The sequence below is a fragment of the Acanthopagrus latus genome, chromosome 23 (assembly GCF_904848185.1).
Source record: "Acanthopagrus latus isolate v.2019 chromosome 23, fAcaLat1.1, whole genome shotgun sequence".
Taxonomy (NCBI): Eukaryota; Metazoa; Chordata; class Actinopteri; order Spariformes; family Sparidae; genus Acanthopagrus; species Acanthopagrus latus.
In genome coordinates this window covers 20,029,875-20,057,791 of record NC_051061.1, presented here as the reverse complement: position 1 = coordinate 20,057,791, position 27,917 = coordinate 20,029,875, and the positions used below count along the sequence as shown (strand labels likewise).

Genomic DNA, 27,917 nt, shown 5'->3' with positions numbered 1-27,917 from the left:
GTTATATACTCATTTGAAATTACTACACCAATACAAAAAAGGGACTGTGAATTAGACGCTATAAACTGGGGTTATATCACCGCGTATGATTCATTAAAGAATTTGCGATGAAGGGGAATTTTATTTTGAAGCTTCACCGGATGTAGTACTCATGCATCATGGCGGACTTGGCGGTAACGGCCACGGTTCAGCTCCCGGCCGCTAGGAGCAACAAGGAGGGATCCCTGCCCAGTCCCAGCGTGGAGGAGGAAGCGGTCTGAGAGTCCGCATCCCCGCACAAGACGGGACAGCCGAGGCTCAAGAGAGGAGCAGGGCAGAGCTTTCACTTTGACTTTCGAAGAGCTTCTTTACATGGGGATAAGAAATGACATCCACAGCGAGCGAGAGGAGGGCGTTTGCTCATAAAATCAACCGGTGAGACTGTAACAGAAGTTATTGTTTATATCGGGCTACAGTTGTGCCGCTTGCAGTGCGCCAGAGTGACCTGCTGGACACACTAGCCAGTATGCTAGGATTTGTAAGGTGTCACTGCCCTGCAAACCGGTTAATATAAACACAACCGCACCTTCTTGGGACGAAACAAACGGCCGTTGAAGCGGTTTTTCATTCTCTCAAACGGTTTCTGACACTTTGAAGGAGTTTATTATCTGTTCTGTGTACGCTGTCGTAGCATCGGACGAGCATTGTCATCAACAATGATTGAGCTACTTAGGCGTCACATTGTCAAGATGAGCGCTAATCTCGCCACGATAACCATGTGGGAGTATTGAAATGTGGTCACGTATATTTATATAGCTGTATTATATTTCAACAAAATGCTCCCAGATTGACACCCGTTGAGGTGTTTGTGTGCTGGTGTCGTGTGAACGCCTCGCAGCATTATAGTGACAACTTGTTTCCACATGTTGTAAACTGGTTTTTCCCTCTTCATAATAAGGTATAGGCTGCATTTGTTGTTATGCCAAATAAATACTGATCAGATTCCAAGTGAATTTTCAAAGGCACGTCACACGTCTGTCAGCAGGCTCTTTGAATAACGTGCTTTGACAACACTGGTGTGTGTGGAAGTATTTGCAGCCTTGTTGCCTCCCTGTTTGCAACAATAGATGTTTTCACAAATAGGGCTCTTCCAAAACCTTGATTTTATCCAGGGTGTCGCTCTTCCCAGTTTTCACGGTTAATTTCATCAAGAAACAGCTGAGCCATGCAGTACCAGATAGCCTCACGAGAAGCCTGTAAGAAAACAAACAGGATGACAGATTCTTATCCTGAAAGTGAATATCTTCTCAACCCTAGTCAAACCTTTGCTGAAGTCATCTCTCTACAGTGGTAATTATAAACCTTGGACCAGGCTCCATCACAAGCTAGACTAGTTTTGAATTATGTATTGCACTAATGGCAGACCACTACTTTATATGCCTGCTGATGGTCAGTAACATATCCTGTGGAGATATCAGCTTGATCGAACAGTCTCTGCAGTCGCTGCATTCCCCAAGTCCTGTCTGTCCTCTCCCAAGTATGACCCAGACCATTGTTTAGAGCCGGATGCAGGAAAGGGTGGGAAGTGGTGTTCTGGTTATTGCCCTTGCAGTCGATAGCTTTCCTTTTTCCTGTTTTAAATTGAGGTGTGCAGAGCTGCGAAAACTGTTTCTATGTCTTTTGAGGATATAGTTCTCAGAGAATTTTAACAGGCAGAAACGCCTAATGTCAAAGAAAGCTGTGTGATCAGCAGGAAGTTAAAGATGGGAGATGGGAGTAGAGGTCATAGGTTTTCCTTCTGCCTTGCAGTCTGTGTGTATTGATGGAATGAGAGCATGAACCATAGCTATGTAATCATGAAGACTGTAGTTTGGGAACTGAAGCCTTTGCAGCTGTGTATATGAGAGAACCAGACATTATGTGGTTGTAGAGGAGCAGCTGCTTGCTGTCTTTGTGAAAGGATTGTTTTTTTTTTTCTTCTTGCTTTGTTTCTCAGTAAGCCTCCCATTTGCCGTTAGTCCATAAAGGCTAGGGACAGAGCTCTGGCTCTGTGCCTGCTCCCTGGAGCCAGCTCGCCACCTCTCTGTGAGATCCGCTTGAGTCCCTAGTCGGAACAGCTGCTGTCCTTTTAGTATCGCTACTAGTAGCAGAAGCTGGAAAGTCCTTGATAGGAAGCAGATCGTGTAGGATGTGTCTCTGAAACTTGGAGATTAAGCCTTGCAAGTGCAGATGGACTTAATGCTTTTCCTAATAAAGTTTGAACACAGAATCTGAAAATATGTAAATGAGCATCACTGTGAAGGAGGAATTTAAAAAAGTGTTTTGCTTATGTAGATTTCTCTTTTAATGTTGGATTATTCATTTTGGACTAGTTTCTTAATTAGTAGTTTAAATTCAGAAGTCCCAACTTCAGTGAAATATACAAACATAATATTATGATATGAATCCATCCACCCACATCTGTTACTTTATATTGTGTTTATTTTAAAAGGTTTTCTTACAGCTTGTTGTCATGACTGTAAACACCTATTCTCTGTGTGACTAGCTAACAAACCTTTTATTTTTCTCAGTACTGTAGCTGCAGAGGTCAGAAAACAAGTGTCCAGAGACTATGGCTCTCCTCAACTGACCAAGAAACGAGGAGGAGGACACCACCCTGTGAGTCACCCTGTGTTTAACCTGTTTAAGTCTGAGGCCAGCAGGTTTAAAAACTCCAATTATTGAGGTCAGAAGTTGAGGGTGTAGCTTTGTGAACAAGGCTTAAGACGTAATTAGATGCAAAGAATGCAGATGAGTGTAGTTTTAGTTAATGATGACAGCAGTCGTGAAGGGAGGTGGTTTAGAGTAAATAGCAGTTATGGCTGTGTTTTGGAAAATGTCTGTTGTCATGTTGCAATGATGACGGTCGACTGTTTAATTAGTAAGCAGAAATTTACCAATTCTCTATGGACTGTAAACAAGAAACTCCTGAGAAAGCAGACACAGGTTGGGATACAGAGATTTAGATCATTCTGGAGGTGTTCTCATAAGAGCAAAAGAGACAAGCAACTACTGGTTTATTTTAATATAGCTGAGACTATTAATGAAAATATAATTTGTATAAAAGTGAACTGGTTTCTAAACAGAAAGTGAATGGTAGAAATCGTGGCTGTTGTAGATTCTTGTTTGGCTTTAACATAAATAAGGGCAAGGGGAAAAATGGAGAACTGAAAACTGATTGTTCTCAGTTGACCACACCATTGGAATGTAAAAACAGACCTATGTACCTGTGTACATGCAATGTTCACAAATACAGGTTGTTGTCAAATTATACAGTTTTTAACTCTGAGTTTAGCAAATCCCCTAAAAACTTTTATTAATTGCTTGACACTAACAGCAAGGCCACTAATAGAAAAGATTAATATTGTCTTTATACCACAATCTTCTGTTTAATTATAACCCACTTCCTGTGCTGTGTATCATAAATAAATGTCAAGCATCCTGTATCGGCCTGTTCTAATGGCATCCTGTCTCCTCTCTCCACTGCACCTTGTAACTCCTGCTGATCAGATTAGGATGCATCATCAAGGCCATGTCATAGTTATTGGTACATAACAGTCTAATGTTGATTGACAGTTGCCCCTGACGGAGGTGGTTGAGCCGGTGGACTTTGAGGAGTATGTGAGCAGTCACGCTCCTGGGGTGGAGCCTGGCCCCCTCAGGCAGCTGATGGAGTTCCCCCAGGATGACCTTGAGCTCCTCCACCAGGACAAAGAGTGCATTACACTGGAGCCCCCACTGCCTGAGGAGGAGGAGTGAGTCCAGCTGCTAATGGCTTACACAACGCTTGTACTGTAACACACACATTCCTCTATGGTCTTTACACTACCACAGTAACACTGAAGGATTAATATACTGTAACGGACAACAGACATCACTACAGATAGGAACAAAGCCCGTCTCTGTGTGACACTGAATGAGCACACTTCTTACAAGCCTGCTTTGCTCAATTATTAATGTGTTTTTCTGTGTAGCTCACTGGATCCCAGAGTGAGAGATGCCTTGGCAGTCTACACAGATGACTGGCTCGTCATTCAAAGAAAGTAAGTGCTGTCAGTTGTGGTACCAGTTGAGTTAGCCCACAGTGTGCGTTTCATCCATTGTTTGATGATGTGCACCACTTTTCCCTGTTCGCTGTTCACATATTGACAGTTACATCATTACAAGGACGATTGTTTTCTTTTATCCTGTAGATATCAGCGATACAGCACCACATTCACTCCTCACAACTCTGAGCGTCAGCGAGAGAGGCAGCGTGGGCTGGTCAAACAGACCTTTGAACTGGACGAGGCTGCTGCTGCCGAGCGCCAGGATGACCAGGTAGCTCGCCGATGATGATGTTCAAAGGACTCGTTATCTGAAACACTGAGTGACCATTCAGTCATTTTGGCTTCATTTAACAAATGTTATTGATCTACTGTACACACAGTGTTGCCAGCAGTAAAAGCTTTGGAGATTTATCATATGTGATACCTGCACAAAGAGAAGGAGAGAAATGTCAGCTAATGAAACTCATTACAGTAAGAGTTGCATTCTGCTCGGCAAGTTGATCATATGGAGAATGAGTAATGCACTATCCATTATCCATTACACAGTCTGTGTATGAATCATATTAAATGGTAATAAGGTAATGAGATCTGTAGAGTATTGTTCTCCTTATCCTTCTAAAACATCTGCAGTGAGCACTTAAAGGCGACATCTTTGCCTGGAAGGGAAAAAAAAAGAACACATGATGTCACCTCACCGTCATTCCTGTGTGCTACAGGACGACGCAAAGCGGCGGTCAGTTAGCATCGATGAGACTCCTCGGGGAAGTTGGGCCTCCAGTATCTTTGACCTGAAGAACTCCTCCCCAGATGCTCTCCTGCCGTCTGTCCTGGAACATACAGCCGCAGAGGACATGGACCGCCGCAATACTGAGGCACGCCTGCAGGGACGCCACACTGACCTGATGGGCCTGTACCCTCCTCCTGATGAGGTTTGTCTGAAACCATCCTGTTTCTGCCTCTGTTGTGGAGCAGGCTAGGTGAAAGTGGACAACGTCTGACTTTACCAACTAACCAGTTTTCAGGAAGAACCACAGGCAGTGGTTTGAGACTAGTCCAATAATAACTTTGTAGTTTCTGTTTGCAGAAGTAACCGCAGTTGTTGACCTAGAGGTGCTCAGTACATGTATGAGCAAATCTTCATCAGTGAATCTACAGAGTGAACTCACTATACTGAATGACCATTGTTACGGATCGAATCATTAACATGTTGCAGTTTGAGCTCCTCACTGGTGACTAAGAGCAGCATTTTTTTAGCTCAGCTGTAACTCACAGTACATTATTTCCACTTTAAAAACAAAGAGAGCATCTTTAAATTGCTTCATTTGTTCAACCAACAGTCCAAAACGCTAAGACTCTTCATTTCATATCATAAATGGCAAAAAAGCAGCATGTTTGACATTTTGCTTGAAAAACGACTGAAATATATCAATTATCAAAATAGTTGGCAATTTATTTTATTTCGATAATATAATCAAGTAATTGACTAATGGTTTGAGTGGACGATTACTGAACTTCATGGCCAAATAAACAGTGATTTGCTCACTTACTGACGATCCCACTGAATTGATGAATGACAAAGTAAAGAGTGCAATTCGTTGAAATCTGCAGAAAATTAAAGGAAAGGAGTTTATAACCACGGCCAGACAGATTTATTGCAACTTAATCCCGGAGACTTCTTAAAATTGCAATCAGCTGAACACTGTTGGGAATACTGGTGAATGTAGCTGCCATTAGTTCAGCTCCAGAGTAACATTGTTCAGTGTTCCCATAAAGTGAATGTCCATAATGTCTGCAAACCCTGCCACCTCTAGAGAACTGTTTGCTTTTCTTTCCTCTGTGTTTTCCTTCACTTGCTCCATGCTTCATTCTTTATAACTGTAGTGTGTACACGCTGTCGCTTTCTGTGCCGCTGTGTTGCCATGACATCCGTGTAAATGTTATGCTGATGTGTGTGTGTTGTACATGGCTTTTGTTGTCTGTGTGGCAGGATGAAGCTGTGGAGAGATGCTCTCCAATTGAAGTTCCCAAAGAACACTGTGGCCAGAGGATCATGGTCAAGTGTCTGTCTCTGAAGTGAGTCCCATTTGGAATACAACAGCCGACATTTATATCTTCGTGCTCTGACTCCATTATTAGAATTACAGGGGAAACTCTCCATATTCTACAGCTATACTTTGTATGTTTTTCAGGTTTGAAATAGAAATCGAGCCAATATTTGGAACTCTTGCCCTGTATGACGTCAAGGAAAAGAAAAAGGTACTTTTTTTGTCCCAGTAGATGACTTTCACTCTGTAAAACCCATTATGTAATGCTGAGGTCATCCTTGACTAATCAAATTTCCTTTGTCTCAAAAAGGTCTAAGTGGTCTTGCGGTTTAGATCACTGAGACAAAACTGAATTAAAATCCCTTGACGTGCATTTCCATTATCATCTTTCCTTCCCCTCCCTCCGTTGTTTCCCGCTTATCTCAATCTTCTCTCCAACAGATCTCGGAGAATTTCTACTTCGACCTGAACTCAGATCAGATGAAAGGGCTGCTTAAACCCCACACACCTCACACAGCCATTTCCACTCTTGCCCGTTCTGCAATTTTCTCCATCACATACCCTTCTGCTGATATCTTCTTGGTCATTAAGGTACTGGAAAAAAATCCCCTTCTACATGGAAGAATTCGACTTAAATTAAATGGCATGAAGTATTTGTGACTTCATGTCTCATAGAAATTAACCTGCCCTTTTACATTTTACATGCTAATTTGGACATAACATGTATATCAAGTTCGAATTTAAGTATGTAATTAAAGAATGCTTTAATTAATGACAGTGTGTCCACGCATTTCAGCTTGAGAAAGTCCTTCAACAGGGAGACATTGGAGAATGCTGTGAACCCTACATGGTGATGAAAGAGTCAGATTCCTCAAAGGTAATGCACCCAAAATTGTGTTTGCAATGCTCAAGGCTGGCAGCCGTCATCCACATTTACTGTCTAGTCATAAGTATTACTCAATTCTGTCTGGACAGCTGTAATATTGACTATCCTCTTAGCAGACCCACTCTGTTGGCTGCTGCAGAGTACTTTATTTTATTTGACTGGGACAGTGCATATTAATACCATTTCTGAAAGTATGGCAGTGATCACCAGAAAAGTTCATTTTCATCTGTAGTCCTGATACTTGAAGCCTTTCTTTGTCTTTTGATCCCTTTTATTATATCTTTTCTACATTTTGTCCCGTCCCAGCACAAGGAGAAGCTGGAGAAGCTTCGCCAGCAGGCCGAGCAGTCGTGTAATCGTCTTGGACGTTTTCGCATGCCTTTTGCCTGGACGGCCATTCACCTTCTTAACATCGTCAGCAGTGTGGGAGGTCTGGATCGGTCAGACCCTGACTCTGACTCGGGTAATGCTGACTCTGCAAACATGTCAGCAATTTTCTACACTGTCTCATGCACAGGGCTATTTGTAATGATCAAAATAACATGAGTACGTAATCAAGAAACAGTCATGCACATGCCTCCTTAATGTGGTATGATTTTCCATCCTGACAGAGCGAAAAGGTCATGGGACATGGAACGAGAGAAAGAAAAAGGGGTTTGAGCGGATGAGTATCGGGGATGACATGTGTAACTTCGCAACTTTCCGCCCAGCAACTTTGACCGTCACCAACTTCTTCAAACAGGTGACTCATTTAGTGGTTAATGTTAGTCATCACATTACAAATCATTTTATTGTAAACGGCAAATAGTGAAGAAGCAAGTTGGAAAAATCATTTCATAGCAAAACAAGTCCAGATTTCAGTTTTGACTGAAGTCACGAGTAACTGAATAGACCAACAGAAAGCCAGAAATATGAAAACTACTTTTCCCATTATCCTGGGATCAAAAGTGAAACCCTTGAAAAAGGTCTCTTACACTTTTTATTGGCGATTGATATCTTTAAAAAGAGGATGTACACTTGCTATCACAACATGAAGTGGAGGAATTGGCAAACCTTAGATGACAGAATATTGTTTTTGTTGTTTTTTCAGTAACTTGTGATTGTGATAAGATCAAATGAAGATTGTAACCCGCAGTTCCCTTTAAAAAAATTAATCTGCACAGATGCTTCTCCCTCAAACATTTTAAGTAGAAGTTAACTTAAACTCTGCTTTTCTGTCTGTGGTTATGAAGGAGGGCGACAGACTGAGTGATGAGGACCTTTACAAGTATCTGGCAGATATGCGCAGGCCGTCCTCTGTTTTGCGACGTCTGAGGCCCGTCACAGGTAAATGTGATATACCAACTAAATCCAGATTTTATATAAAATTCATGTATTAAATGGTGATGGAGGTTTGATAATCGTTGCTTTTCTTTCTGTCTTGTTGTGTATTCCTTACTTATTTTGTCCCTCAGCCCAGTTGAAGATTGACATCTCTCCAGCGCCGGACTCCCCTCACTACTGTCTGTCACCAGAGCTGCTGCATGTGAAGCCTTACCCAGACCTGCGTGTTCGCCCTACCAAAGAGGTGCTGGAGTTCCCTGCTCGCTATGTATACACTCCACACACCACCTACAGGTGAGTGTTCACCTATCACAGACACATACACACATACAGTTTGACCTATGTACATACATTCATCCCTTCATTCCATGGCTTAGTGTGTTTGTTTGGATATTGATTTTCTTTCTGCCTTAACTTCAGGTCTTAGTTTTCAGCAAAGAGGACTGCAGGTTCTGGATATAAGTTGAAACACATTGTTATTTATGGTGTTTTGTAAAATATATAAATACGAGTACAAGCTATTATCTTTGGTGTTTTTCTTCTATCTTTGTACCGACAAATAACTCAAGATACTGTGAAAGAAACATCCATAAATTAACAATTATATTAGAATGACTGATTTCAGAAACAAAGTTTACAAAATCAAGATAAATAAAAGACACAATAAACTTGACATAAGAAATAGATAAGGGCAAACAACAAGGACTGTATCAAAATATTGCGCACAAAAAATAGTTTCTGGCCGTACATTAGACCTGTAGCATACATGGCAGGAAGGGAGTGCAGTTGGGATCTGTATGGACTTGTCACTTTTAGAGCTGTGTAGACTGGGAGACCTCAGTGGAGAATCTTAAAAAGGCAATGCCATAGCTTCACTCTGGAAGAAGGAAATGAAAAGGTGAATTTAATTAATGAAAAACTATTTTAAAAAATTCCCCCAAAAATGTGTGAACAAGTCACTTACCAGCTTCTGCAGTTTGGAGAGCTGATCACTGTGAGTGTCAATATTCTCTTTTTGGAACTGGATCAAATGCCGTAAACCTTGCAAGACATCAGAGTGCTCCTTTGCTCTATCCTAAAAACAAGCATAAAGATTAAGTGAAATGTTTAAAATATGTCTATAAATCAGTAACTGGTAGTTAAATACTAGGAGTTACCGTTGCCGTTTTCAGTGTTCTGTTACCTGCAGCTCTTTGATGCTGGTGGGTACAGAGTTGTTGAGATACATCTCCAACTTCTTCACTTTTGTCTTCAGTTGCACATCTTCTTGCTCAATGCCGGTCAGCCAGTCTTTCGTCTTCTTGGTCTGAGCCTGTTGCTCGGCCATCTGGACCTGTCAGAAGAGCATCTGCCTATATTATCCTCTTCAGCTGGCAGTTGCCTGCTCCACAGTGTAACATGCAGTCCTCTAATGACACATTCACTCTCTTATCTCAGATAAAAGAGTTTGATTTATCCATAAACATCAGGGAAATAAATGAAAGTATCACATGGTAATTATGAGACTTACATAAAAAGGTAAGTGATGCACCCACTCACGTTACATAAGGGTAGACATAGTATAGGCACCTGTGTGTTGTTTAAAATGTTTGCAAATCAGCAAGGAGCTGCATTGTTATGTCTGTTCTGCAGTTGTTTCTCTTGAGAGCTGAGAAACACAAAGGTTTAATCTGATGGGGATTTTAGATCCTTGACGTGCGGCCTCTTTCCTCCTCTGCTCCTGCATGTTTTGTCTTTTAGATCTGCTGTTTGATTGTAATTCTCAGGGGTTATCTCTCTTGTGATTTTACAGCCATTCAACAGCACACAAGGAATCTTTTGTTTACATATCTCTGTATTTTCTTACCTGTAGCAGCTGTATCACTTCTTTTATCCGTTTCTCCACCTCAGCAGCCTGCTCAGTCTGCCTCCCCAGTCTTTGGAGAGTCCCCTCATGGCTTTTCAAAGTCTTGCTGATTTTAGCTATCTTTGCCTCAGTGGTTTCATAAACAGCATTAAGGGATTCACTGAGTTGTATGACACCAAACATGAGCACATTGACTTCTTCTTGTGGTGCAGCCTTGGTCTTCCTGAGCGGGCCTGCATAGACTCTTATCCCCCCAGCCAAAAAAAGCAGACACAGGCCCCAAATCATCTTCATTATACTAGTCGCTCACAGACTCACTGTAGTCCAGTTGTCTGTTTCACTCGTTTGTTCAAGTTTTCTTTTCCAGCAATTTAGTTAAGGAGGAAGGTTTTTTTTTTGGTTTTGTTTTAAATAAAATCTAAGTTTGTCTCAGCTGTGCAGAAGTTGGCATCATCAGAATATCCAGTGGAATATGAATTAGGATGGTGATCTGTCCACCTTATATTGGATGTGCACATGCAATACTATGGTAAAACATTAGCTCAGCTGCGGTTCGATCACAGGTCTTGTCCTCGGCCTTAGTCTCAGTGACCTTGCCTTGAAGTTTAACCCCTGAGATACTAATTATGTCATTTGGGTCAAAAAAATATGGGACGTGTGTGCATAACATGTATGTAGCACTCGTGTTTGCTAGATAAAATGTACGAGCAGTATCAGAGTATGTACTGTAAATGTTATTTAATGTTATTCTAAAAACTGGAAATTTTGTGGTAAGGCCTTGCCCCCTGACATGTGGATAAAATCAGCTGTTTCAAAATATGAACAAATGTTACCTTTAATGTTTGCCTTGGACAGGAGTGAAGGTGACTTTCAACTTGCAAATCCAATACTGGGTCACACGCCTCCCATGTGCTCACATGCAACTCTTTATCTTTTCCTTTTCTGAGAACGAGAATAGAATATGATGTGTTGTAAGTTGGTTGTAGGTGTGAAATTGTTGACAACATAATGACCTGAAACCGGGGTGTGAATCTGCCTTCCTGTGACTAGTATAGGAAGTGTGATTTAACAACAAGCAAAGTTTGTTGAACTCTTTTATAGTTTTGTGTTTTGATTATTCTTTCCATGTCATCTTTCTCTGCCTTTCATCATTCCGTCTTTAGGAACTTGCTCTACATTTACCCACAAAGTCTGAACTTCAGCAGTCGCCAGGGCTCAGTGAGGAACATCGCTGTGAAAGTTCAGTTCATGGCAGGAGAGGACCCCAGTCAAGCTTTGCCAGTGAGTCACAGTAAAGGTTCTCAGGAAAATGGAATTTCAGTCACAAAGAGCAGCTTGAGGCAGTGAAACTCTATACACTGTCTTCTTGGAAGAGTGAAGATTTTTAAAGGGATATCTTTTTTTTAGCCCAGCGGGAAGGAAAGTTTAATTACATTTGGTGAGCTAATGCAAATCTTTTGTGATATAGCTTTTTTACTTTTGTTTAGTGCCTCAATTTTGCCTAAGTAATGTTCCGTACACTGCTCAGGTCTTGCAGAGTTTTCACCGCTACCTTGCAAGTCAACCAATCTGCAGTACCCTAAATCTTAATTTTACCTGTGAAAATAACATAAGAAGTAAGAAAATAGCCCTTTTCAGTACCTATTAGGTTTCTTGGAAGAGTTAGATTAATAAAAAAGTTTTATTCATGTTTGCTAAAAAAATATTTTACTACTACTACTGTTTTGACCTGCACTTTGCAGAATGATCTAAGTGTGGAGTTCGACACTAGAAGGCTGCCTGTCAAAGATATCTTACTTTAGGAAATTCATTTTTTTCTGGGAAAACCACATCAAATAAAATTATTCTTCAAATTCTTGAAATGAGATCTTAAAATCTGAAATGAGCTTGTTTGGCTGTCTTTTCTTCTTGCTGAACTTTTACAACTCAAATGAGATACAAACAGTGCAAAAGTTAGGTTGAATTTACTTAATGATTAACAAGACCACACTGATACTGATCATCTCATAAGAGTTCCTCTTATGGTCACTGAATAACAATTTATTCTCTGCTGTTTGACCAGGTTATCTTTGGGAAGTCGAGTTGTGCTGAGTTCATGAATGAGGCGTACACTCCTGTCATCTACCACAACAAGTGAGGATCAATCACCTGTTAACCCTCACTGTTGACCTTCCACTGGAGGCTGTCCAACTTTCTTCTTTTTCATGTCTTCCTTACATGTTGTGTTTAACTCCTGTTCAAAAGGTCTCCTGAGTTCTATGAGGAGATGAAGATGAAGATTCCCGCCAATCTTACAGACAACCACCATCTGCTTTTCACCTTCTACCACATCAGCTGCCAGCCAAAACAGAATACTCCTCTGGAGTGCCCTGTGGGCTACACTGTGAGTACACTCCTTCAGTTGGCCCACATCTACTTTTCACACCCACACACTTTCTTGTTTGATAGTTCCTTCTGTTGTCTTGCCATCGGTGAGAGATCGCGTGTCTGTCTTATGCCTGCAGTGGATCCCTTTGATGCAGCATGGCCGACTGCGCACCGGCTCCTTCAGTTTGCCTGTCTCGGTGGAAAAGCCTCCACCGAGCTACTCTGTGCTCACCCCTGACGTAAGTGTGTTTAAAGACATTGTGTGACTATCAGTTCTCCTACCATTACCTGCTCCTTTGTGATGTGACTGAGTGTTAAATGGGTGAGATGTCACTCTGTTGCAGGTTCAGCTTCCAGGCATGAAGTGGGTGGATAATCACAAAGGGGTGTTCAATGTCGAAGTGACAGCAGCCTCCTCGGTTCACACTCAGGTACACAAATAAGCGTTAATGAAATTGTAATTAATTATTTCTGATTGCGTCTTTTGTTTTTGTAAATGCCCATTGCCCATGCAGTGTATACATGTAATAGCAGAACATGGTAAAACTTGTCACAACAGTCATCTAGATTTCCATTTTATCAAAAACCTTTATTGCAATATTGTTGCTATTTAATATTTATTTTGTTCTTGACTATAGGACCCCCACCTAGACAAGTTCTTCACTCTAGTCTATGTTTTGGAGGAGTACTCCTTCCCCTTCCGCCTGAAGGACGTCATCATTACCGAGGCAAATATGGAGGGCGAGCTGAAGGCCAGCATGGCTGCACTGAGGGGGGCTCTGCTGGATACCTGTGTGAGGTTCCTGCACCAGCTGCTCAACAAGCTCATTCAGCTCATCGTCTACCCACCGGTCATTGCGGGCCAAATTGGTGAGTGAGTTCTGAAGGAGAGCTGCTTTACACTGATGCTACTTCTGGAGATTTGAAGTGCACTTCTGGGAACAAGGCTAACATGCTATTTCTAAACGTATATTTAAATTATGTGATTTCTTATTATGATAATTATTGTTAAGTCAGGCTACAAAACTGTTTTATATTCTGTATGTATCTTACTGAACATCTAAGTCCATTGCTTTCATCTTTAGTGGCGCACAAAGACAGGACAGCATGCTAGGTGCTTATATTATACACAATATAGAAACACATCAAACTGTTAATGTTTGACATTTAAGTATTGTGAAGAATTTATGAAGCTACAATTATGTGTGATCATTTCCCAGCCATAGTTTAAGTTCTGCTTCTTGCTGCTCTTACTCTTAATTTATCTACAGTGAACCTGGGCCGGACCGCCTTTGAAGCTATGGCTTTATTGGTCAACCAGATCCACAAGAACCTGGAGGGGAACCAGGACCAACATGGTCGCAACAATCTGTTGGCCTCCTACATCCACTACTGTTTCCGCCTGCCAACTGCGGAACCTGCAGTTCCCCCTGCAGGTGAGTCACCAGTCTGTATTTGAGAAGCGGGCCTGGACTACCGGCAGTCATTTGGTTGGACACATGGCTGTTTACTTACTAATATCTCTCATGTGACACTTCTGTTCGTCCATCTCTGTAAGTAGCTGGCTCGCAAACCTACGAGATGCCCATGCAGTATGCCACCGTATCGAGAGCAACAGCTCGGCCAAGCAGCCTGCACCTGTCCCGCTCCAAGAGTATCAGCAACTCCAACCCAGACCTGGCCAGCTCGCCAGTTTCTCCTGATGAAGAGGTGCAGCGGATCATAGGGAGCAAGGTGAGTCGTGCTGTCGTTGGTGTGTGTTGGTGTATTTAATATTCAATTCTTGTAATGATACAGTTCTCTGTCTTCTTAAGAGAAATCTGCACCAATGCATTTGCTCTAATTAGTGTTGTTATAGGTATTTGTTGTTTAATTTGCACATTTATTTCATTTGCAAACTGACTCATGTTCTGTTTTATCAAGTATTAAAGTCTTAATTACTCTATTTCCATCCTCACAAGATGTAAATGGCACAAAATGACCATGAGTCTGTTTTTAGGTTTTTATTGTTCCCTTTGTGTCATATCCCCACTTTCTGTTAAAAAGTATCAGGCTGTTATTTTGTTGTTGTGATCTTTGCAGCAGATTCAATAAGCTCAGGTTGACTGAGAGCTCTGCCTTCAGTTAATGATGCTGCTTATGTCAACGATGCAGTTATGTTCTGTGCTGTCCACTGTGTTGAATATGGTGCCTCTAGCCCGTCCTTTGTTTTCCCTTCTTTCACCTTGTTTGCAGATCAAGCTTCACTTTTCTACACTCCTTATCCCTCACTTTTGTATCCTCCCCGGTTTATCCTTTGAATAATATCTTGTGTGGTAATTACCCTCCCTTTACTCACTGTGCCCTTGCCTCTTGCCACACTGTGTGTGTACATGTTTTGTGTGTGTCTCTGGTGGCTTATGGCAGGGCATTGACCGCTCCCACTCCTGGGTAAACTCTGCTTATGCCCCCGGGGGCTCCAGATCTGTGCTACGCCGGAACCCCAACTCCAGCTGTGAGCTCAAGCAGGTGCCAAATCCCTCCTCCTCCTACTCCTCTTCCTCCTCCCCTGCATTGCCTCCATCCTGTACCAACTCTGATTAACACTCTTGGGCCATTTCCTACCTTCATTCTCAGAGATTGTATCCCTGTCTGACTCTCACTCTGCCTGCCATGTCCTATCTGTTACACCTTTTTATCCATGACTACCACTTGTCTGTCTTTAACAATTCATCCGCTCACCGCCACATCTTTTGCAGTCATAATCTCTGCCTGGCGTTCATCAGATTTCTTACCAGCCTTGCACTCATCATAGAGAGTTCTCTGGCCACCCATCCATTTCCATTCACCCATTTCACATCACTTTGTCCTCATCTCTGTGTTCACTTCACCGTCACTCCATGTCAGGCAAACGACCGCAGCTGCAATCGCATGTCTGCCTTCCTGGACAGCGTGGCCTTGTTTTCAGTTCCCACAAGGCAGATTGCCAAGAAGGTAAAACCGACACCTTCTGTAACAAAATGTAAACGAAAAAAAAAAAGTGACCCTCCTCAAAACAGACTAACTTGTTTGATCTCCTAATCATCATCATTCACTGTCATTAACATTCATCACATTCATGATATCTTAACAGTTGTGTTTTTTGAAGTTGAAAGGCAATGATTTTAATAGTGTCTGGGTTTCTTCTGCAGAGCTCAAGACTAAATCTGTGGCAGAAGCACTGATTAATATGCCAAATGTAGTTTTACTTTCCGTTTAATCATGACTCAATAAATCTTTTCAATAATGCTAATTTCTTCTGGTGATCTAAATACCTATCAACCAGTTTGACTTTGTTATCTTTACAAACCACTGTTACGGATCACGTTATATCTCATGAAAATAAACTAACGGCACTCTTGTTTCTACTGAAATGCTTTCCTCGTGTAATCTCCAGTTCTGCTCTGTTGGTTCATATGTAGCTGCTCCACGAGGAGCTGGCCTTGCAGTGGGTAGTCAGCACCAGCACAGTGAGAGAAGCAGCGCTGCAGCAAGCCTGGTTTTTCTTCCAGCTTATGGTGAGTATGCCTTTATTAATTTTCCACCACTTTAAAGAAAATACAAAATAACATTGTCCATAAGTGACTGTTTGTTCTTAATTGCCTTTTCCTCTAGACAAAGAGCATGGCACATCACTTATTCCTGACCTCGAAACTGGATGTTCCTAGGCGCCAGCGTTTCCCGGATCGCTTTGTGGACGACATTGCTGCGCTCGTGTGTGCCATCAGTGCAGACATCGCTGGTCGATACCACAAGGTACACAACCCGCAAAGCCACACTATGAGAAATACAAGACATTAATTGCTTGAAGTCCTTTTGTTTTGAATGGACAAAGTAATGACTGACCGTTGTTTTGAAGTTTCATCAAAAGGAAAGTTTTTTTTTTTCACCCAATATGTGATGATTCTTTGTATCCATCATTGTTAAGTGAAAAGAAAGTCGCAGTGTTTGTTTTTCCTTTGATATCATTTCTTCCCTTTTATCTAATCATATGTACTCCCTTTCTTGCTCATTCCCTTCCATCTGTCTGTCTGTCTCTTGCTTTCTGTCTCTCTCTCTCTCTCTCTCTCTCTCTCTCTCTCTCTCTGTCTCTCTGTCTCTCTCTCTCTCACTCTGTCTGTCTCTGTCTCTCTCTCTGTCTCTCTCTGTCTCTCTCAGGATGTGGAGCTTGTTGAGAGGTTAAACAGCAGTCTGGCATTCTTCCTGAATGACCTGCTGTCTCTCATGGACCGGGGCTTTGTGTTCAACCTCATCCGCTCCTACTACAAACAGGTGCCTATTGCTCCCCTCCCCTCTTTCCTTTTAATATCAAACACTTTAAATCCCAGTGCTCCCACGCATATTTTAAAAACTGCTTTTTCTGCCTCAAACATGTTGTTGCTTTAAACAGATTGCCAACAAGTTTCACACAGCGCAGAACCCCAGCTCTCTGAATGCCCTGAGGATGGACTTCACTCGTATAATCTGCAGCCACGAGCACTACGTCACCCTCAACCTGCCATGCTCCACTCTCAGCCCTCCAGCCTCGCCGTCCCCCTCCACCTCCTCCACAACCTCACAGGTACTGGAGCAGACTTGGAAAGCGAATGTGACTCATTTACAATGCTAATATATTGTTTTCATATTCTTCTATCCTATAATCTTCAACCTCATATCCATTGTTTTATCCTCAGGGTTCAGCGTTCTCCAGTATGGTGCAAGACCAGGGTGTGGCCACCATGTTTGAGCTCTCCGTCCCTTTTCGCCAGCAGCACTTCCTGTCTGGCCTGCTGCTTACTGAGCTCTCACTCATCCTTGAGCCTGATGGAGAAGGGTAAGCTTGTAAAAGTTGATATATAAGAATCATGACTGACATTCAGTTTCCATTGGGTTCAGTAGACTTCGGTCCTAAGAATGAGTACATGTGCACAGTGAAACAATTGTGCTAATACATGTTTTTATTTCTTCACCCTCAGCGTTTTCTTCCTCCATAAAAAGGCCATTTGTGCCGTTCACTCCCTGCTGTGCAGCCATGATGCAGACCCTCGCTATACTGACCCTCAGGTCAGAGCCCACGTTGCTAAGCTCTACCTGCCCCTCATCCCCATCGTCATGGAGACACTGCAACAGCTCCACGACTTTTCTGGTCAGCAAATGCAGCCCACTAATATAGTTATAGTGATCCCCCTCCTACACACATTTATTTTATTTGCAGAGTGTCTTTGTTTCCAGCATTCTTGCACCTGAGAGTGCTTTTCTTACTTCTCTGTAGACTCCTCGCCTGCTCGGGTCCGCCATGCCTCAGCCCACGCCGACGATGCTGACCCAGACAGCGGCAGCACTATCAGTCAGTCTGTTGCCATGGCGATTGCCGGCTCCCCTTTACCGCATGCCAAAGCCAACTCTTTCGTGCTGCCCACAGTGGTGAGTGATAAAGGCAGGGGTCAGGCTGCTCCCCCAGGCCTTACATACTGACAGGTCACAGATCTGCCTCTGTGTGGGAGGCTGCTACCTCAGTTTGACAGACGATCACTCTGCCCTTTCTCTAACTCCACACAAACACATTTTCATGTTGTTGTTGTTTTTTTCTGAAGTACAACTGCTCCTCTTAGCCTGTAGGTGGCTCTCTGTCCTTTTCTATTATAACTCTCTGTAAACAGCCATTTTGTACTGAAGCACATTAAAAAACTGCCACTCAGTTTGTGTATTTGTCTTCACCAGGCTGGGCGCCAATCCAGCTCTCTGTCTGCTGAGTGCAGCAGGACTCTGCTGGTGAGTTTCCTTTGGGTGCTGAAGAATGCAGATGCTGCTCTCCTGGAGCGCTGGGTGTCTGATCTGTCTGTACAGCAAATCAACCGCTTGCTGGATCTGCTGCATCTCTGTATCTCCTGCTTTGAGTACAAGGTATAGTAACCAGGTCACTACTCCTAGGCTCTCATCACTTGTACACCTGAGAGGAGACAAAACCAGTTATCATATGTTTAATTTGGACCCACCAAAGCCACAGTACATCATTACAGATGTGTCCATAGTAAAACTGTTTTTTTTTTTACTTTCCTGAATTTTTTATAATCTTGTTTTCTCCTTATCTCTCTTGTCATTGTTTCTTCTCTCCTGTGATGTTTGATGGTTGTTTTAGGGGAAGAAGGCTCTTGAGAGGATCAACAGCCTTACATTTAAAAAGTCTCAGGACATGAAGGCCAGACTCGAGGAGGCTATACTGGGCACAATTGGGGCTCGTCAGGAGATGGTTCGCCGCTGCAGAGGTAAGTAGCGTGAGAGGACAGAAATGTGTCCGTGTGAGTGGGTCAGTAGCTGTTTTTGTTTGAGGGCTTTATGAGTTTGTGTTCATGGAAACTGTAATTTGTTTACTCTTCCAGAAAGGAGTCCCTATGGCAGCCAGGAGAATGTGAGGTGGAGGAAGAACGTCACACACTGGAGACAAAATACAGACAGAGTCGACAAGTACGTTCTTTACATGAATTATATCAGTGCCAGCATAAAAACAGCCTCACCCGATGTATGTGCAAAGTACATAAAAGTATTCTTATCCTCTGGATAAGAATTTAAATCATGAATATGGTTGATATGCTGTCTTTTGATCTTAATAGTGCTTGAATGTGATGCTGATGCTTATGAAAAACCCCTCTCACAGGACTAAAGCTGAGATGGAGCAGGAGTCTGTGGTGGATGGAAACTTAGCTACTGAGGCCTCTCTGATTGTACTGGACACACTGGAGATAATTGTCAAGGTAAAGCAATGAAGAGAAAGAAATACCGTTTTCAATCTTTTGCATTTTGCTGGCTGTTCACACACAGTACTCTGTATTTAATGTAGCATTATCTGGCTGTAATTTGTTGTGTGGGTCCTCTGTCAGACTGTCGTGGCATCAGAGCTAAAGGAAAGTGTTCTGGGTGGAGTACTGAGAGTCCTCCTCCACAGCATGGCAGGCAACCAGAGCGCCCTCTTCCTGCAGCACTGCTTCACTACACAAAGGGCTCTGGTCTACAAGGTAATTATGTGAAATGTCTCTAAAACAGTTTGGTTTATCTTATTCACAATCAAACATTAATATACACTAAAATAAGTATGTATATGTATTTTATTTTTAATAGTTTTATACATATTAGCACTTACAGAATATAAAATAAGAAGGTAAATAAGTATATATGTATTTATGTAACAAAGTGTTGCTTGTTTGTGTGTGTAGTTCCCAGAGATGCTGTTTGAAGAGGATACTGAGCTTTGTGCAGACCTGTGTCTGCGTCTCCTGCGTCACTGCAGCAGCAGTGTCGGTTCTGTCAGAAGTCACGCCTCTGCCTCTCTTTACCTGCTGATGAGGCAGAACTTTGAGATTGGAAATGTAAGTCAAGATGCTGTTTTTGCATCATAAATCAGTCAGTATTTGTATGTTCTTGTCACAGCTAGGTATGTGTCCCGTATCTACATGACATGTTCATGATGTTTGAGAGATAGATTTTAGGATTATGTATCACAATCTGTCCTAATTCTTCCCTCGGACCAGAACTTTGCTCGAGTTAAGATGCAGGTCACCATGTCCCTGTCATCACTGGTGGGAACCTCCCAAAACTTCAACGAGGAGCATCTTCGTCACTCACTCAAGACAATCCTGACATATGCCGAAGAGGATCTGGAGCTGCGTGACACGCCATTCCCAGAGCAAGTATGTCACGTCATTTTAACAAAATATCTGCAGCTATCTGGAGCTGCTAGAAGGGATAATAATTAATAATAACTGCTGTGTTGTACTTTTGAAACTTAAGGTCCAGGATCTGGTGTTCAACCTGCACATGATTCTCACTGACACTGTTAAGATGAAAGAGCATCAACAGGATCCAGAGATGCTCATTGACCTCATGTACAGGTACAGTAGTTATCATTATTAAGGCTTGCATACAACAATAGAGTGCCACAAATCAAATCTCTGATATTATCTCAATTTTTTCTTCAGGATTGCAAAGGGCTACCAGAACTCTCCTGACCTGCGTCTGACGTGGCTCCAGAACATGGCAGGAAAACACTGCGAGAGAGGGAACCACGCTGAAGCTGCTCACTGTCTGGTCCACAGCGCAGCACTGGTTGCAGAATACCTCAACATGCTGGAGGACTGCCGCTACCTGCCAATTGGTTGTGTCACGTTCCAGGTCAGTGCATGCAGTTTAATTTGGTGACTCATTCTGTTTTCAAACAATACATATGGGCAGCAGAATGATGTAGGAGTTTGTCCCAAAACTGCAGCGCCAAGATTCAAGCCCACAATTGCTGAAAAAGGATTTTACACAGGAAAAAATGACACTTCAGAAATAAGTAAAAACTATAAATGTAAAGCTTTTTGCTTGTAATAAATCAGCTATATTTTATATTTGAGCTGTATTTTACAAGTACTGGCCGTTTTGCTTTTATTGGATAGTGTAGCTGAAGACCAACAGGAACAGGGGAGTGACATGCAGAATTATACATCATACTGCTATCTGACCCTCTAGAATGGAGTACACTTCAATTAAGTATGACCTATAAATACTGACAGGACTCAAAACAATGTTTTCAAGGCTTTTTTAATTAGCAAGATATTCAAGATGCATTCCCTAAAAAGAAGTCCCTGTATCTCACTGAAATGTTACTTGATAGGTCATTGTGTCCTTTTGTTAAGTTAATGAGCTATTTTGAGCAGAAAATAGACACGTATACTTCTGAAGATTTTGAGCAGTGTATGTTTGTTCTGAGTGACTGCTCCGTCTGTTTTTCCCTCAGAATATTTCATCCAACGTATTGGAGGAGTCGGCCGTATCCGATGACGTTCTGTCTCCAGAGGAGGAGGGGATTTGTGCTGGGAAGTACTTCAGCGAGTCTGGCCTAGTGGGCCTCCTGGAGCAAGCAGCTGCCTCTTTTAACATGGTACGACTCACATTCTCCAACCACATGGTGACAGACTGTATGTTAACACAGCACAGGGTTACAGCAGTTACCACGGCTGAAGGGATGTTATGTGATCGGGCGGTATGTGTAAAATTGCCTTTCCGTTATGCTGTGACTCCAGGCTGCCATGTACGAAGCCATAAATGAAGTGTACAAGATTCTGCTGCCCATCCATGAAGCCAACAGAGACTTCAAAAAGCTGGCCACTGTCCACGGCAAGCTGCAAGATGCCTTTAACAAAGTCTACAACCAAGTGAGTTCACAGTTTGACATCAGAAGAGATTAACTGTTCTGTTACTGTTTATAAGAAAATGAGTTTATATGTGTGTCCTCTCTTTCTTTTCAACTTTCCAGAGTTCAGGATGGGAGGTAACATGTTCATTTGTCATCTTGATTATATATTATAATTAAAATCAAACTCATTCAGAAAATCCTATTGTTTTATATTGACACAGTTTTCTTTATTCCCCACTGTTTGTTCTCTTCTCCCCTCCTGTATCAATGACATCTTACTGGTGAGTGATGCAAAACTTGCTTTCACACTTTGACATAGTTGAGTCGAACCACTGTTACAAAACAGTTTCCATTTCACCCTAAATACATATTTTCTCTTGTCCTCCACAACAACTCCTGTTACAAAATATTCTGTCAGCATATTAAAGGAACAAAGTCATAGTCAAATAACCAGTCATTTTTAGCATTTTCATCTATGTAGTTAAAGATGGAAACCAAGGAAGAAGACAAGGTGTAAAACCTGAAAAGATGCCACGTTATAATGACTATAGGTTAAATAATCTCAAAATCAGCTGGTTTTAATTTGAGCAACCTCTGCACTCTTAAACATGGTCTACAGGTCCTTAAAAAGTCTGATGTTGTATATGTATATGTAATATGTCTGATACCCATAGAAGTGCTGTAAAATCATCTCATCTTTTCATCCCGTCTCCAGTGTTTAGAGAATGTTTGGGACTTACTTCCGGGTCGGTTTCTATGGTTGTCGCTTTGGAGACCTGGATGAACAAGAGTTCGTCTACAAGGAGCCATCAATCACCAAACTAGCGGAGATCTCCCACAGACTTGAGGCATGTTGCCATGTCATGATCCTAATAAAGGTGTCATCAGTGATTTATGAGCAACATATTTCTAAAGACTCATCTCTTCGGTGCACAGGAGTTCTACTCAGAGAGGTTTGGAGATGATGCTGTTGAAATCATCAAGGACTCCAACCCAGTGGACAAAAACAAACTGGATCCCAGCAAGGTAACATGATATGTGCCTCCGTTACGTGACTATAACATGTCAGTACATGTTATATATAGTTATGTTGTACTGATGAATGTTTGTGTATGTTTCAGGCCTACCTCCAGATTACCTACGTTGAACCATTCTTCGACACGTACGAGCTAAAGGAAAGAATCACCTACTTTGACAAGAACTACAACCTGCGTACCTTCATGTACTGTACTCCCTTCACTCTGGACGGCCGAGCCCACGGCGACCTCAACGAGCAGTATAAACGCAAAACCATCCTCACAACATCTCATGCCTTCCCTTACATCAAGACACGGATCAATGTCATCCACAAAGAGGAGGTAGGTGTCTGTTCTGCAGTGGTAATTGGTCAGTTGTTTTATGAAGAGCTGCAGACTATATCTTTTTTCACCAGCTTCCCGGAACCGTCCCAAAATTGGATTTTAACAAAAACCATCCAAAAAACTAAATGTCATTTTCTTTACTTTGTTATTCTTGTGTATAGTTATAAGTTAAAAATATTTGTATTCAAAGTGCTTTTACCTCCAAATGCTTGAGTACTTAAGTGCATTTACTTTACATATATCAGCATGAGAATATGAACTCTGTTGTAGTCAGGGCTCAGTCCAGTTTGTCATTTGCTAAGCGATTACTCATACATAGAAAAATCCCCTTTCGTCCCGGAGGCGTTCCACAGTAGATCTCAGATTGTCCCAAACACATGTACTATTGTACCTAATGTGACGTGACACAGTCAGTCTCAGGTCCTGGGTATATGAACTGAGTGCATGTCAGATAACTCTGTTATCTTTGGTTCTTCAGATCATTCTTGTCCCCATGGAGGTGGCCATCGAGGACATGCAGAAGAAGACTCAGGAGCTCGCCTTTGCCACAAACCAAGACCCTGCAGACTCCAAAATGCTGCAGATGGTGCTGCAAGGCAGTGTAGGCACCACTGTCAACCAGGTGTGTGTTAAGATACTTACAGCTGCTGATTGATAACCGTAATGCATTGAAAGTGTCAAAGACCCACATCCCCCTGGAATACTAATCCCATCCTAATGGGGCTGAAAGTCTGGGTCAGTGTTTGAGGCAGTGACAGACATTCCTCAGCAGATATGTAACAGTTTCTCCCCCTCACAGGGCCCCCTTGAGGTGGCGCAGGTCTTTCTCTCCGACATTCCTGATGACCCAAAGCTGTTTCGGCATCACAACAAACTGCGCCTCTGCTTTAAAGACTTCACCAAGAGGTGATGACACACTCCACAACCCAGACGCAGACTGCTGTGTAACTAATAAAAACAAATCCCAACTCCCTCTGTCTCCCCTGCTCTTTTTCGTGCAGGTGTGAGGACGCCCTGAGGAAGAATAAAGCCCTGATTGGACCAGATCAGAAGGAGTACCACAGAGAACTGGAGAGGAACTACAATAAACTGAAAGAAGCTCTGGGTCCTCTCATCAACCGCAAGATCCCCCAGCTATACAGAACCCTGCCAGCTCAGACTACGCAAACACAACGGTAACTTGAGACATTAAACACACACACACACACACACACACACATACACGCCTACGCACAGACACACAAAATGAGCTCATGCTGCTTCTCCAGTACCATCAAACCAGCATGAGAGTGACATCAAGCCAAACTTTATCATATTCCAGGTCACAGGGCTCAAACATTGTGTGTCTGTCACCAGCGATCACAAAATCCAGTGGCATTCCTCAAAGATATGACTTTTCTTTATGAGAGAAAGATGCCGTTCTTAAAGTATTGTGGCCTATTTGACTATGGAAACTATCACCATATGTTTTTTTGTTTTCATCTGCTTTTGGCAGCAGCTCTGTTTTTGCATGTGAGAGTCTGACGACTGCTGGTTCTTAATCGAAAACAGAGCCACAGTCAACAGCACCTGCCAGAGCGACGCTTTCACACTGACGACAAACGTATATTGGAGAAGAAGTTGTTTTCTTCTAGACTTACTGAACTTAATGTTGATCGATGTTTAAACTCTTTACTGAGACATAATGAACTTAGTTATATTGCTCTGTAAGCAGATAATCAAAATTGAATAAGATGATGAGATGGTTTTACTTTCTACTCTCTGAAACTAGATACACATTCAAAGTGATGCAAACTTATTGAAGGCTTTTACTGTAACTTTTTAACTTCCTGCTTCAGATTTTATGTCTAAAATAAATTTGAGGGCAGACAGTAAAGGTCAGAATGCAGCTTTGTGAAAGTTTGGTCTTTTTTTAGACTTTGAAAGAATTTGTCCAAAATAAACACTGAAGTGTTTATTTTCGTGCAGATTTCTGTTCTGAAACTTAATGCAGATTAGTGTATATTAAGCTCTGTGATATCAGCAAACCTGTGATAAGGATGATACATTAAAATGTAAGTAATGAACTATAAAAGTGCCATGGTCATATCTATTTGTTAAATTTTTGGTCAAATTTTATAATACACATTTTGAACGGCTGTTTTCCCAAAATACTTTTTTTTTCTCATACCATGAAACACAAAATGTTAAATTTTAATTCTTATCTATATTCTGAAGGTTTTTTTTTACAGAGGGGATTGTTCATATATCATTCATTGGCTGGTTTCTACGTCATCTTATTCGTAAAAACATGGATTTTATGGCTGTTCGCAGTATTTTCTGATTTTTGGAGCAATTAATAGAGATCTCCAAACTTCCCTCTGTAAAAAAAACTTTAACTATAAAATGTGGAAGTAAGAATTTTTAAACTGGATTCGTCCAGTGTTCTGATTTCTCTTCTAATAGTGTACACAAATAAGCACATATTTCACTAGATAATGCCTCATTTTCCTCATGTATTTATATTTACTGGCCAAGTATTTACCCTATTCACCTGCAAATGAATAACGGAAAATAAATATTAAACCTCACCTACACGCCTCAGTTGATTTAAGTGATTTTCAGAAACACTTTCGGCAAAATAAACAAACACTTGAAGTAAAACCTTCTTTATCATCTTGTTTATCTCTCACAGGAACTCCTACAGTAGGTCCAGTCTCCGCAGAGTCGACTGTTGAGGGGGAACCGGATAACAACACAGAAAAGCAACCTTTAGCAGTTAGCTTCATCCCGTCTGTTCCACCTCCCCCCAGTGTATTGCACACCAACTGTCACAAGCACACACGCACCGTCCTCTTCCTCGTCGAGCTCGTTATTTTACCCACCTACCCCTCTGGCCACCCAGTCCTGCGATAATCCCCCACCACCACCACATAAATGCAAACAGTCAGACACTTGTCACCTCTTCCCCGGCTGAACCATCTCCCCCGTCACCACCGCCACTCTCACACCTCTGTAGGAGAAAACGTTGGGTGTTTATACTGGAAGGTTATCTGTACTGTAAACATCGCCGTCATTTGGAGCAAAGCTCTGACATGTCAGCGTTTTAAACCCAGCTTTCAGAAGTCGTCTGCTCACAGTAATCGCTGAGCTTGTTCTGGTTTTAACCAAACTTCTTACCGGACTAGAGCTGCCAAACACATTTTACATCCAAATCATTTGGGGGGGGCGGGGGGATTTGTTCATGAGTGTATCTGTTTTCTTTAGCTTCTAGCGTTTGCATTTAAAGAGGCTTTAGGTTTTCTGTTTTGTGTTGTGGCCTTATTGAATTTGTACAAGATTTTTTTCTAAACTATGTCTGGTAGTAGTCTCTGCCAGACTTTGTTATTAAATAGTCCCAGGGAGTTTTCTTTTGTTATCAACGGACCAAATAACTGACATTCCTCTTTCCTCAAGTTGTCACATTTATCTCTCGTTATGAGAATTCATTAAAGAGTGGAGGTGGGATCATTCAGTCTGAGCTCAGTCCGAGGCTGAGACCAGCAGGGATGATTGTTGTTGCAGTCTAAAAAGGAAATGGATTATTGTAGAGGGAAAAGACAGGATGGGATGTTTAAATGTGTTTTTTAAACTGTGAAAATTTCTTGTAATGCACTGCAGTCACATCTGATGTTTATCACAGAAGCACTGGCCTTGGCCAGGCCATCTCCCTCACCCACACAAATATGTTCAAACTGTGACTTTAACTATCAGCCTGCAGTACGGTCTGAGAACTGAACACATTTTGTCTATATGGTGCGAGGCAATTTCTCTTTGACTGTATTCGAACTGCTGTCAAAAAGCACTCAAGATGTCGCATATGTGTCTAACACCCTGTTCATATATTCATTGTAGCTGTCCCCGACTACTGTTTCTATTATATTGCACTATTGTAAACGAACTGCAGCACATTTACACTGTAACTACGTAAATATCTGAGCTTTTGTTCATCTACAAGCTGGAAACTCTTTTTTACCAATTAGATAAACATTTTTTTTATTATTTTATTTATTTACACTGTCTTTTTTTACTGCCTTCTATTAAATTTCTCTTCGTACATCCGTGGTCAGCTGTTATTTGTCAGAGTTGAAGAATAATCACTTTATTCACTGCAATACATTTCTCAACTAGTTGGCTGGTTTGATGTCTCTAATCTGTCAATTTATTATTGCGCTATTATATCCTAAGTTTTCTCTGGCAGGGTCAGAAGTTTTAATTTCTTGCTTTTTTCGCTCAGTTGTTGATTGTATATTTAAACACAGAGCGAAAACAAAGGACTACCAACGACTTTATCTTCACACTGTTAGTAATGTTAGTTAGTTATTCTGTACTTTCTGTTGGTGAAATAGTTCAGTGTGAAGTGTGAATTCATTAATTAGTCCTCCATTAAAACACACAGCTTACAAGACAAAGCAAAGATGTGTTTGATCCAGATGTCTTCCTGACCTTATTTTTTCATACCATCAGTGTAATTTCCTGTGGCAGCAGGACAATCCACACTGTAGTCTGCAATGTTTGTCTAATACGGGAACAAAGGGCTCCGCGTTTATAATCAGGTACTTTACAAAGACTCAATCAATCAGAGCTGAGGAGTGGAAGTTTTCCAGTTAACAAGATCTCTCAGTGTCAGTTTGTGCCAGATGTACTGGAGACAGATGACGCGACAATCAAGGTTCATCTGCTGATAAATGAAAACAACACAGGGAGCAGGTTCAGACAGATGACCGTGTGAATGCAAAAAGGGTTGTCTGAAAAACATGCAAAGCATTAGCTGTGGAGAAGTTTTCTGTAAATATTAAGTTTCAACAATTGACATTTCAGTAGAAATTTCCTCA

At 41.8% G+C, this 27,917-nt stretch overlaps 1 protein-coding gene across 4 annotated transcripts; it reads left to right on the top strand.

The window, feature by feature from the left end:
• Positions 1 to 132: 132 nt before the first annotated feature.
• LOC119014412 (dedicator of cytokinesis protein 7-like) lies at positions 133 to 27,141 on the top strand. 4 transcript variants are annotated; one of them, XM_037089552.1, is made up of 50 exons: positions 141 to 414; positions 2,550 to 2,637; positions 3,595 to 3,773; positions 3,993 to 4,061; positions 4,212 to 4,338; positions 4,784 to 4,996; positions 6,055 to 6,140; positions 6,257 to 6,323; positions 6,554 to 6,703; positions 6,909 to 6,989; positions 7,305 to 7,461; positions 7,610 to 7,740; positions 8,231 to 8,324; positions 8,453 to 8,615; positions 11,331 to 11,448; positions 12,230 to 12,300; positions 12,412 to 12,550; positions 12,672 to 12,773; positions 12,879 to 12,965; positions 13,173 to 13,404; positions 13,806 to 13,970; positions 14,096 to 14,268; positions 14,941 to 15,042; positions 15,421 to 15,507; positions 15,975 to 16,070; positions 16,168 to 16,308; positions 16,711 to 16,824; positions 16,943 to 17,113; positions 17,226 to 17,365; positions 17,508 to 17,677; positions 17,804 to 17,955; positions 18,253 to 18,435; positions 18,671 to 18,797; positions 18,912 to 18,996; positions 19,187 to 19,283; positions 19,410 to 19,544; positions 19,743 to 19,895; positions 20,058 to 20,216; positions 20,317 to 20,417; positions 20,505 to 20,697; positions 21,305 to 21,448; positions 21,591 to 21,722; positions 21,824 to 21,838; positions 22,426 to 22,551; positions 22,640 to 22,729; positions 22,825 to 23,061; positions 23,543 to 23,686; positions 23,864 to 23,970; positions 24,066 to 24,239; positions 25,739 to 27,141. In XM_037089552.1, exons 1-50 carry the CDS (start codon positions 365 to 367, stop codon positions 25,779 to 25,781), a joined length of 6,360 nt encoding a protein of 2,119 aa, XP_036945447.1. In that variant the 5' UTR covers positions 141 to 364; the 3' UTR covers positions 25,782 to 27,141. The 4 variants fall into 4 exon arrangements, with proteins under 4 accessions (XP_036945449.1, XP_036945447.1, XP_036945450.1 ...); XM_037089555.1 differs by lacking the exon at positions 14,941 to 15,042; XM_037089553.1 differs by lacking the exon at positions 15,421 to 15,507.
• Positions 27,142 to 27,917: the final 776 nt, after the last annotated feature.